At 41.4% G+C, this 12,863-nt stretch overlaps 1 protein-coding gene across 2 annotated transcripts in view; it reads left to right on the top strand.

Annotated features, from left to right (window-relative positions):
• TTC38 (tetratricopeptide repeat domain 38) overlaps nt 1-12,395 on the top strand; it is a 70,841-nt gene extending 58,446 nt beyond the window's left edge. For both annotated transcript variants that reach the window (XM_063928878.1, XM_063928879.1), the window contains exons 8-14: nt 196-255; nt 1,010-1,048; nt 3,032-3,113; nt 4,288-4,453; nt 4,687-4,846; nt 8,950-9,023; nt 11,836-12,395. In XM_063928878.1, coding sequence (XP_063784948.1) covers nt 196-255; nt 1,010-1,048; nt 3,032-3,113; nt 4,288-4,453; nt 4,687-4,846; nt 8,950-9,023; nt 11,836-11,929 — 675 coding nt within the window. In that variant the 3' untranslated portion in view covers nt 11,930-12,395. The remainder of the gene's footprint in view (nt 1-195; nt 256-1,009; nt 1,049-3,031; nt 3,114-4,287; nt 4,454-4,686; nt 4,847-8,949; nt 9,024-11,835) is intronic.
• Nucleotides 12,396-12,863: the final 468 nt, after the last annotated feature.

Raw genomic sequence — 12,863 nt, 5'->3', positions numbered from 1 at the left:
CAAAATTTTATACCAAATAATCCTGCATAGGAGACCACAAATAGGTTGAATTCGATGGACAAATTGTCTTTTTTCAACCTTAGATACTGTGTTACTATGTTACCCCCTTATATCTATATAGCCTATTTTGTTTTGCTCTTTTATGTATTTGTTTTTGGATAATCAGTTATTGTTTGTTTTTGTATTCTTTCCTAGGGCAGTGATATGCTTGCTTGCCACGTATACTGGCACTGGGCCCTGTATTATATAGAAAAGGTTAGACATTTTACAGTTTCATTTCTAAACATTTCTGGTATTCCCTGTATATGACACTGTCCTGTCATCGGGTTATAATAATTTGCATTATTTGCTTTATTATCTATATGTGTTAACATACAGGATTAACTGTTTAAGTGGCCATATGTATATGACTTGAAAATATATTTCACCCAAAACAGAAAATACAGCCTCAGATCTTACCTATACTTGATAACTAATGAACAAGATCAAAAAAAGTTCCAATTAAATATTTCCAGTTATTCGTTCGTGTCTCTCTGCTCCAATCTTTCAGTGTATTTATAAAGCTTGTTACCTATGAGACAGCAAGCTATTTGTCAATCTATGGAACGTTAGAATTGTATGCTCTACTGCCCATTACAAAGTGATACATCCCTGCATACCAATAAACATATAAATATTAAGTCATGAGACAGACTGTATGCTGGTACCGATGTAGTTGGGTGAAAATATTTTCCAATATGCTGGTTTGTTTTGCGCTGTCTCACAAGACTTTACTGGTAATTATCACTCATTTACTTATCAACACTTACATTTTTATTGATTGCATAATGATTAATCTGAGTTTCTGGTATTTCACGAAGGTCTAAATGCTTATATTATGACAACTATGTATTGTCCTATTATTCCTTGCCGTTAGTAAGGAATAATATGGTTCTATCTTGTATTAACCAAGCAGGATCTAGGGTCTAGCTTACACTGTGGCCTAACGATGTGTTTGAACCATTTCCAGGGTGAATATGAGGCAGCCCTGACAGTGTACGACACTCATGTAAGTAGCAATTCGAAGTCCCTGCAGATAATCTGTGAAAGTCCGTTAGTGCCAAACAAACATTTCTATAATTAGTTGTTGTTTTTTTTAAATAAAATGTAATGAAAACATAATGTGGTTGTTCAAAATCAATATACAGCCTGACCAGTCTCCGATTTGGTATCCGGCTGATAGATAGATAGTGTCTAGTTATACAGTCAATAGATAGACACCATATGTTAGACAGACATTAGGTCGACAGTACAAAATGTCGACAGGGTCAAAAGGTCGACATGAAAATGGTTGACATAAAAAAGATAGACAGTTTTTTTTTTACATTTTACATGTTTTTGGACTATTTCATACCTTACCTATCCATGTCGGCATAGAGTTGGTTATAAACCTTGTGGCGAGCGGATGCCTTTCTACAATTGGGGGTCCCAGATAACAAAACTATACACACAAACCACAAAAATGCAAAAAACATGGGGCAGGATTCAAATCTTTTCTGCCCCCTCCCGCCCCCATCGCGCCCGCCGGCAGTATTCAAATGTTACTGCCGTTGGTCGCGATATCAGCATTTCAGCTCGCCTGCCCCAGGGGTGGCGAGCTGAAATGCGGGAAAAGTGACCCATTTGGACGCCCAAACGGGACTTTTCACGATCGCGTCCATGTCCATGTCTTTAGTCGGGTTTAGCTGCTTTTACGAGGCTAAACCCGACTCTTATGGGCGCGATCAGCGCGAAAACGGGGGTCATTAGAATATCGCCCCGCGATCTCCCGTCACTTTAGACGGGAGATCGGGGGCGATAAAAGATATGAATCCCGCCCATGGTGTCTACCTTTTTTGTGTCGACCATTTTATGCCGACCTTTTGACCTTGTTGACATTTTGTACTGTCTACCTTTTTCATGTCGACCCTTTGACCATGTCGACCTAATATCTGTCTAACATATGGTGTCTATCTATTGACTGTCTAACTAGACACTGTCTATCTGTCAACCCGCAACCCTCTGATTTAATAAACTAAAAACTTGTTACTGGTGAGGAAACATCAATTCTGGAATAATTTTACATGAATTAGGAAGGTACAGAAGAAGACTTTGCTCGGTGTCACCCTGACTTTCCACTGTACCTCAGATAAGTAGTAAAGCAGAATGCAGCGTAACCTCCATACTCCGGTACAGACAGATAAAGCCGCATCCTGCATCATTACCGCAGTACCCTAATGAAATCATACAGGACAAAAGGCTGAAATGACAGTCAGTTATGCTGCCGTGACGGCATCAGATGTTCCTGTGTGTATGAATTCACTCATTTGTGCCTCTTGTTTTACAAAACTTGTCCGTCACATTATGCCGACTGGTTCAGAGATGCAAATAAGAATAAGATTAAATAATTAATTGAGGATAATTGTTACAGAATTATCATTCAGACCATACATCGCAGCAGTTGATCTACAGTAATTTGTAGTTGATATTTATTAGCCTGGTGATTTGGTTTAGCTGTTGTAGGTAAAGTAGTAAATGGGAGAAAGGGGAGGTCTTTTCAGTAAATAGAGCTCAAATGGGTGTTCCAAAGATTCTCTGAATTAATCATGTGACTGTGGTTTCCATAGTAGTCACATGATACAGTAGAATTATAAATTTGTAACCGCCTACAAGAATGAACCAACAACAAATGTGTATTGCCAAGTTCCTCCACTTCATTTTTTCATGGTATTGCTGCTGTTGTATTCTCCATACATTCTAGGGGAACACTGCCCCTAGTGGTTGTAGGTTTTGAAGTCGTCAAGAGAATGTTTCAGTGAAATGTTTTTTTTGAACCATAAGATCATCCTCTGCTTAGTATAAAGTGCTCTTCATATCAGTTATAAGCATGAGAAGGTTGAGTACTTTTGCAGCTACAAACAGCCATGTGATAACACTTTCATAGTTAGATGGTTGTACAGCTGCTAAGTGTAACCTCGCTCATTAATGCCATGGATTATATCCTCTACCATAGATTGCCCCTTTTTGCTTTACAAGTGGAAGCATGCTGGATATTGTAGATAATTCGTCCTTACTACTTCGACTCCAGATGGAAGGTATGGTTCTTTGCTTGTTAGATTTGTTTGAATCGAAAATGGTCTAAAGGCTAAAGCCAGCTAAGTAACTGATAGTCAGTAACTTATGTAATATAGTCCTCTTTTTCTTTTCTTTTTTTTTATCCACTGGGGGACACTGGAAACATGGGGCATAGAGCTTTGTCTCTCTAAGAAATTCTCACTGAAGTCCTGGCACCTTCCCTTCTATATTACTAGTCAGAAGTCGGGTTTATTCTGTATCCCATATGAGCAGGGGCGATATCTGTATTGTGCTGCCTGTGGCACCTAATTTTATTATACATTTATCAATTTGCATTACATTCATTTCAGCAGCCACAGCTGACGGATATCTTAGCACACACTGCCGTCCCTCGCTCCTCCTTCTGTCAGAGGTAGTGACGACAGCTCAGCATGTCTGCTGCTATAACAGCAAGCTGCTTTTCTGGATAAGATCATGCTCCGGAGGCCACAGTAGTTCACTGTTCCACTCCTTCATGTAAACACCCATCTTCATTTCAACAGTCAAGATGATTTATAGCAGGTACTTGAAAAAGTTCCCGATGACCATGGACATTAGGAAATTGTTCTTCTGTGTCCCAGTCTTGGGGTTCACCAATATCTAAAGCTTCTGGTGTGGCATGTTGGAGCAGATGTGTTTGCTCCATAAGGCCATCCGGTCTTATGTCCAAGTTCTTGAAGTTGGAAATGTTTGGATAATTTTGACAAAAGTATTTGTGCTATGCAGCTTCAGAGCATTCCATTGTGTAGCTTTGGAAACTCCCTCGGCTCCACTGAGAGAGTTAGTTTTCGGTACTCTGGTTGAATACTTTTCATGGAGCCCTCTGGAAAACGGTGGACGCCCACCCAATTTCAATGACCATATATTAAAGTGTCCTGGCTCTTACAGCACCTTTTACAGTCCATGGTCCCAGTGTCCCCTAATGGATTTTGTAATTTACTAAAATTTAAATCCCTATGGTTTGTTGTATAGAGAGTATATCTGACAACGCAAATCCATTCTATGTTTATCTGCTCAATGATTCCAGCATTTGGAATTTCAGTAGTGCCCTTTATGTAAATAGACATTTCAGATGAATCAATTTAGTGCCAAGACCTGACTTCCACCCAAATTCAGGAGAACCCTAATTTCTCTTACTTTGTGTGCTCTATCCAGGTGTGGATGTGGGGAATCGATGGGAAAAACTTCTCCAAGTTACAAAGAAGCACACCAACGATCACGTGCTGATTTTCAATGACCTTCACTTCTTAATGTCCTCCTTGGGCTCAAAGGATCACGAGATGACCACCCAGCTTCTGGAATCTTTGCGGGAGCTTTCCAAGTAGGCAAAACGCTTGTGCCATTAAAGGGGTTTCCACACTCATAGTCCTATCCCCCCCTCTAGTAGAATAGTGAGGCTCATCTCCAGAGGACTCTACTCAACGTACAGCCTTTCTAGTAAGGGGGAGAGATGACTATGATTAAAAAGATAATACAGAGTGGAAAGTCCCTTTTTAAACACATAAGATTGATTTGGGTCACAGTATCCTCTGTAAAACAAACATTTATTTTCAGATCACCTGGTGATAACCATGAACACTCGCTGATTGGTCATCTTGGCCTCCCGCTGTGCCAGGCCCTCGTAGAGTACGACAGTGGTAATTACGACAAGGTTGTAGAGCTGATGTTTCCGATTCGATACAAGATACCAGCAATAGGGGGCAGTAACGCTCAGGTAATGGCTTTGACATCTTTTCCAACATGTATTTATTTACAATAGAATTGATCATGCCGCAAAATCATTTTCATGTTGAAATCAATTTAGGTGGTTCAGATTCTTTTACATGGAAAACAAATAGTCGCATAATATACATTCTATAACCTATTACTGTTACCAGCACAACCATTGGGTAAGTTCTAAATTGAATGAGTTGCTTGGAAACAAATGCACATTTATGGGAGTGGCGACAGGGGCAGTCGTCCCTCGGCCCCCACACAGCAGGGTAATGTGATTGGGCAATTGGTAAAACGGCTGCTGCTGCTACGGCTGTATACAGCGCAGAGCGGCTCCTAAGTGACCTCATCAGTGGCACATGACGCATCATATCCATGCCGCTGATGAAAGGACTCGGGTGCTGCTTTGCACTGTATGCAGCCTGAGCATCGCCAGCCGCAGCCCCAATTGCAGGGACGGAAGGCAGGGAAGGTTGAGTTTTGGGTGGCACGGGGGAGGGAGCTGGGGTGCACTGTGGCCCTATTGGTGGGGGTGGGGTAGACAGGGCAAGGGGTCATTTTATTGGAGGGGCCCCCACAATTTAGTTGTCCTGGGGCCCCCACAAGCCTTAATCCGGCTCTGCTTTGCATAGCAGTGTGACAGTTTCAGAGGGACTTTGTGGCTAATCCTTAAATCTGTAATAACATCATTGATTTGGAACGTATTCAGCTGCATGGGTTCAGTTTGATTTCCCGATGGACGGGATGCCAGCGGTCAGAATACAGACAGCGGCATCCCGTCCATCAGAATTCAGACAGCCCTCTCTAAAGTACCCTAACTCTCCTCTGCCCCCTACTCTAACCCTCCCTTGTGGGTGCCTAAACCTGACCCTCTCTTCCCCGCTGCCTAATCCTAACCCTCCCCGCTTGATGCCTAACCCTCCATCCCTGGTCCCTAACCCAAACCTTCCCGGCCCTGCACTCTAACCCTAACCCCCGTCTCCTAGCTAAACCTAACACCCCCCCCCTGCGCGTGATGAAAGGACGCCAGCGCGTCTCTTCGGATGGACGTTCGGGATGCCGGCTGTCTGTATTGTGGCGTCGGTATCTAGATTGCGTCCCCGTTTGGGATCCCATTGTCGGTATATCGACCGCCAAGATCCCGTCCATCAGGAAGCCAACTGCTTCCCAGCTGCATTACAAGGGAAAGGGTGAATATACCTCCATAGCACTTATCCAGCATCAGTACACAATCTACTCTCAATAGCATCATTTGTCCTAAGCTGCATGGATAGATATTATAGAGAAATTACAGAGAGATTTATACAGACTGTACAGCAGCCTAATCAAGAACTAAAAATTGCATCAAACTCAAAGTTTGACTGAAAGCAGGTCTTATTTGTCCTCATCATCTGAAAGTAACTTGACTCTATAAGATCTGATAGCTGAATAACAACATGATCTGTGTTGCCGGGCTAATTAAATATGGTTGGAGAAATTGTAGCTGCACACAGTATATGTAATAATAAAAATATTCGTATAAGATTTAATGTTTCTAGAATCTATTTAATAACGTTTCAAAATACATTTGAAACCAGTGACTCACAGAACATACTGTAGAACTATCTGCAACAGCGGGGTAACGGTTACTTGATACAGGGGGTCATTCCGACCTGATCGCACGCTGACGTTTTTTTGCAGCAATCAGGTCACTACTGCGTATGCACCGCAATGCGCAGGCACGTCGTACCGGTACAAAGCAGATCATTGCTGGGCGATGGATTTAACGAAGAATCCATTCGCACAGCTGATTGCAAGAAGATTGAGAGGAAGGAGGCGTTTGTGGGTGTCAACTGACCGTTTTCAGGGAGTGGTTGGAAAAACGCAGGCGTGTCCAAGTGTTTGCAGGGCGTTGTCTGACGTCAATTTCTGGAGCGGACAGGCTGAAGTGATCGCAGCGGCTGAGTTCAGACCTACTCAGAAACTGCACAAACTGTTTTTGTATCACTCGGCTGCACAGGCGTTCACACACTTGCAAAGCTAAAATACACTCCCCTGTGGGAGGCGACTATGCGTTTGCACGGCTGCAAAAAGTAGCTAGCGAGCAATTAACTCGGACTGACCCCCTCAATCTGTTACATTAGCAGAGCTTGTACAAATTATTTCATTATGTACTACTTATTCTTCTAGATCTCTCTGCTGCTTTTGACACTGTTGACCACTTTCTTCTCATACAAACACTACAATCCCTAGGTCTTCAGGACACAGCCCTTTCATGGTTCTCATCCTACCTATCTAATCGCTCCTTCAGTGTTCACTTGTCTGATTCCACCTCCTCTTCTCTACCTCTATCAGTTGGAGTACCGCAAGGCTCAGTCTTAGGTCCTCTGCTTTTCTCAATCTATACCTCCTCTCTTGGTAAACTAATCAGCTCCTTTGGATTTCAGTATCATTTGTACGCTGATGATACTCATATCTACCTATCCTCCCCAGATTTGTCACCACCAGTATTGACTCGTGTCACTGGATGCCTCTCTGCCATTTCATCTTGGATGTCATCTCGCCACCTCAAACTCAACATTTCCAAAACCGAATTAATTATTTTCCCACCAGCTAAGAGTAGTTACCAACCTGATATCTCTATAACTGTTGACAATGCAACTATCCACCCCACCCCACAAGCTCGTTGCCTAGGTGTCACCCTTGACTCTGAACTGTCCTTTATTCCACACATTCAATCTGTCTCTAAATCATGTTACATGCACCTTAAAAACATATCCAAAATACGCCCTTATCTTACACAAGACACTGCAAAAACTCTAATCCATGCACTCATTATCTCCCGCATTGATTATTGTAATAGTCTCCTTACTGGTCTTCACAAACATAGGCTATCACCACTTCAATCCATTTTAAATGCAGCTGCGAGGCTAATCTTCCTCGCCAGACGTTCTTCATCTGCTGATCCGCTCTGTCAGTCCCTCCATTGGTTACCGGTTTTCTACCGTGTCAAATATAAAATACTTTTACTTACATACAAGGCTATTAACCAAACTGCACCATCATACATCTCCTCACTCATCTCAAAATATCTCCCTACCAGACCTCTCCGCTCTGCACAAGATCTGCGTCTCTCATCCACATGTATTACCTGTTCCCACTCAAAATTACAGGACTTTACCCGGGCTTCACCCACTCTGTGGAATGCACTCCCACGCACAATAAGACTCTCCTCTAGTCTCCAAACCTTTAAACGTTCTCTGAAAACTCATCTCTTCAGACAAGCCTACCAAATTTCAGACCCACACACATAACCTTAATAGCTTCCCTATCAAGTTACATCCCCTCTGTACAGTCCACATAAACTCACATTTTGTCTTCCAACATTGCTAGGTGATCATATCATATACAACCCATTAAGAACCTAGCAACCTGGGGAACCATTATGTAACAGGTAGCATCTATCCTTGTGTATCAATGCCTATTTCCCTATAGATTGTAAGCTTGCGAGCAGGGCCTTCCTACCTCTGTCTGTCTGTCTGTCTTTGCCCAGTTTTGTTCTATAATTGTTGTTCTAATTGTAAAGCGCAATGGAATATGCTGCGCTATATAAGAAACTGCTAATAAATAAATAAATAAATAAAATTATGTATAATACTTGATACTGTTTTCTGATTGCAAACACACGGAATTACTTGACTTTGTTTATGAATAAAAACACCGTCCAGCATTCTTTTTTATTAAACACTTTATTTTTCATTTTCTTCTCATTCTTTTTCTTGCTTTCTGTTTTTAATATTTTGCTTTACTAGCTCTATTAAGGGTATATTCAACTATTTGTGCATTTGTTATAGAGAACATAAACAATCAACAACATATAATATATGGTTCTTGACACCTTAATTTTAAAGCATATATAATTTTTTTTTTTAAAGTTATAACTAAAAAAATGTTTTGGAGAAGGGACAAGAGTTGCACCCTCTGTAGACTGACTCCTTTGTCTTTGATGTCTTGTAGAATTCAACGATTCAAAACCGTACCTTTGTTTTTACTTTGTAAGAGTTTTGTCTAGATGTAAAAGTCCGTAGTGCAGTTATTGTCTTATCACTACATTCTGTTTTCCAGAGAGATATCTTCAACCAAGTTCTCATCCGTTCTGCCATTAACAGTAACACAAAATCATGCCAGAATTTAGCAAGGTACAAGATTCACGAAATGCATGCGGATAGCGTCTGACACTTAGGGGTATATTCAACTGATGTTGAATTACGACGTGGATTCGTCAGTTTTTTTATTCAACACTATTCGACAGCCGAAACCCTCTTCCCGGGACCCTGAATTCGACCTATTCAATTAAGAACGGATTCTACGCGCCCTCGGTCGAAAACGGACCAATCGTCGAATAGTGGGCGGCCTGGATTCGACTTCCCGTCGTTTGGAATCCTATATAGGGCTTGTTTGCTGCGTGCTCAGCAGCCATTTTGTAAACCTGCAGAGCGGAGTGAGGAGCTGCAGAGTGATCAGTCTGGTCAGAAAAAGGCTCCATTATTGTAGTCAGTGTAAAAAAATGGGATATATATGTTGTAAAACACAGGGATTGTCCTAAAAAAACGATTCCACAAGAGAGCTGACTGTAATGGCTGCTCGTCTCCCTGAAGTCTCAAAAACGGGAGTGAGGAGAGAGGAGTGGCTTTGGAGAAGTGTATCCTGGGTAACTGGAATCATGGGTACATTTCCCTCAGCCGAGTACAGGAAAAAATATTCTTTTAAAAAATCGAATATATAATACTGTGGGTCATAAATAGAAAAACCAAGTAGATAATCCCTACAAATATAAATAGATATGCTATTAGAAATCAAAAAAGCACCAAAAAATGAAAGTATTTAAGATTTCTTATCAGCTCACGCCAGAAAAAAGTAGGCGCAATGAAACTGACGAAATGACTGTCGAAAAGGGGTGGTCTTCTGTATGCCGAATGTCGGGATCCCGGCGCCGGAATCCCGACACCCGGCATACCGACAACTATTCTCCTTCGTGGGGAACCACGACCCCCCTGGAGGGAGAATAAAATAGTGTGGCACGCGTAGCGCGCCACCGTGCCCGCAAGGGGCTCCTTTGCGCTCGCCACGCTGTCGGTATGCCGGCGGTCGGGCTCCCGGCGCCGGTATGCTGGGCGTCGGGAGCCCGAGCGCCAGCATACCGTACGACACCCTCGAAAAGCACTGATGTCGAATCGACATTCTTCAATTGAATATACTTTTGTCGAAATGCCGCATTTTTAACATTACAGACATGAAATTGTCGAATAGTCAAAAGTCGAAACTGAAACTACAGGTTTTTTGTCGATAAGTGCCGTATTGAATTGTCGAATCCGATTCAACATGGTTTTTTGGTCGAAAAAGCCCTGTTTTTCGACAAATTAAGTAATTCGACATCAATTGAATATACCCTTATTCGGGCCCCATAGTGAGCTGCCGATAAATATAGTTGATTCTGTATTCTGAAATAGCCCTTCCTAATGTGTTATGTATTACCTAAAAAGCTGAAAAATGTGTAACTTTATCACCTCAAACTAATGTTTTCATGGAAAATCTGACATGGAGAAATAGATTTGTCAGATTACCTGTACAGCCTAACAAATCATTTATAAGACTCTACAAATTATATCAGCATCTACAGTCTTAGAATTATTGCTGGGTACAGTAGTTGGTGGTTTTTGATTTTCTAAAATGAAAACCGGTACACTGAAAATATTTTTTTCAGTATTCAGGTTAATATGTATTTTGTTTTTTAATATATTATGTAATATAACATATGTGCAGAGAGAGTTAGATTTGGGTGTGGTGTGTTCAATCTGCAATCTAAATTGCAGTGTAAAAATAAAGCAGCCAGTATTTACCCTGCACAGAAACAAAATAACCCACCCAAATCTAACTCTCTCTGCACATGTTATATCTGCCTCCCCTGCCGTGCACATGGTTTTGCCCAACTGCTAAAAAATTTCCTGCTGCGATCAACTTGGAATTACCCCCTTAGTGACGTTGATGTGGACAGGGCTAAACCAGCCTATAGTCTGAAAGAGCGTTAGAAGGTCTCAGGGGTTATGTCGGGTACACACTAGAACAATCTCAGCCCGATATGTCGCTTCCAGCTGCATCGGAACGACACATCGGCTGGATCATTTAGTGTGTATGGTCAATCTGCGTGCTCCCATGGTCGAATGCGATATCCGGTTAGCCGCGCTGCACGGCCAAACAGACGATATAGCATATGAGGCCATGCGGTGTAATTAAGGACATAACTGGGGATTGTTCCGTTCTTCATTACATTGTTCTGTACCACAGATATATTACGTCGGCATATCATCCAGATACACATTGCTCTAATGTGTACTTGGCTTTAGACCAATCTGTATCCAATAAAATAATTAGAATGTTCACAGGACTCGCCAATCAGAGCAACCTTGGGTCTGGACCAACCTGTAGCCAATCAAAATATCTTTGGGGCTAGATCAAGCTGTAGCCAATCAGAGCAATATTATATCGTTGAGGCTAGACCAACCTGTCACCATCCTTTGGAGCATTAGAACGTCCATGAGGCAAGACCAGACTGTAGCCATTAAGAATATTAGAACATCATCAAGACTAGATCAACCTGTAGACAGTCAAAACCTTAGAACAAACTTTGGTCTCAACTTGTAGACAATTAAAATATTAGAATGGCGTTGGGGCTAGACCAACCTCTAGTGATTCACAACATTAGATCTGGGCTACAGTATTCTATAGCCAAATGGAGCATTAGAATGCCATAAGAATGTTCTCGGGGCTAGACCATACTAGAGCGTATCAGAGCATTAGATGGTTTTGGGGACCAGACCAACCTGTAGCCAATCAACCCAACTTCCATGGGGATAGTGTCAGAGTTTTCAATAGTCAAAGTTTACAGTTACGTATGAAATGCGGCCAACTCGATGTTCACACAACTACTGTTATTTATTACTCTTTCCACAGATGCCTTTTAATGGAGAGAGATGTTCTGAGACCCAAATCCCCCCTGACAGAGAGACTTATGAGGAAAGCTTCTGCAGTACATAACCTCGTATAGACTCCGTGTCCAGAATTCTTACACGTCTATGATCAATTCTGCTTCAGAAAAAAAAAAAGACATTAATTATCATATTGATTGCAGATTGCATTTTAAGTCGGAACTAAACATATATAGGTATACTGTAGAATTTTTTTGAAAAATTATTTTGTTACTGATCATTTATTTAAAGAAGCCATTTGCTCAAAAACTGGGAAGAGACTATAACATGTCACAGCGGACACTCTGCCTTTGGTTGTGCAATAAAAGGCTGAGGGACAGCGACACTGCCTTTCGAAAGATATTAAATGTAAATGGGCAGAAAGTATATGTAAATGGGTAGAAAGGAGGTTGCTGAAATGTGCCTTGGAACATGATTTCCCAATATGTGCTTCACAGATCAATGCTATGCCAATGCTTAAAGCTACAATCCTCTGCAAAATAAAAATGTTTCTTTAAAATAAATCACTCTGGTTACTTGTAAGAAGAGAGAGCATCTTGTTCATTTTTATTTTATTTTTTAATTAAAGCATAAGTGTATCAAACCTACTAAAGCAGAGTTGCCCATAGCAACCAATTATTATATTATTCTTTATTTATATGAAGCCACAAAGGGTCTGTAGCGCCTTACAAAGTACAGAAACAGTATGCACGAAACAAAAAAACTTGACAAGCTGGGTCCAAAATAGTGTGTTCGGAAGTGGATAAGATTACACCCAAATGGGATAGAAAATTGAACTTAACAAATGCAGAAAGGGAAGACATCAAGAGACTGTAAGAAAATAGAAATATAACCATAAAGCCAGCAGACAAAGGGGGCGGAGTTGTAGTGATGGACACCGAAAAATACAACCAAGAAGTCCTACGCTTACTGAATGACAAAAACATCTACAAACTTTTAAAAGGAAATCCAAGTGAACGGATCGGAAATACCCTGAAGGTTTTGGTTAATCGT

Source organism: Pseudophryne corroboree, chromosome 6 (genome assembly GCF_028390025.1).
Source record: "Pseudophryne corroboree isolate aPseCor3 chromosome 6, aPseCor3.hap2, whole genome shotgun sequence".
Lineage (NCBI taxonomy): Eukaryota > Metazoa > Chordata > Amphibia > Anura > Myobatrachidae > Pseudophryne > Pseudophryne corroboree.
This window is presented reverse-complemented; position numbering and strand designations above follow the sequence as displayed.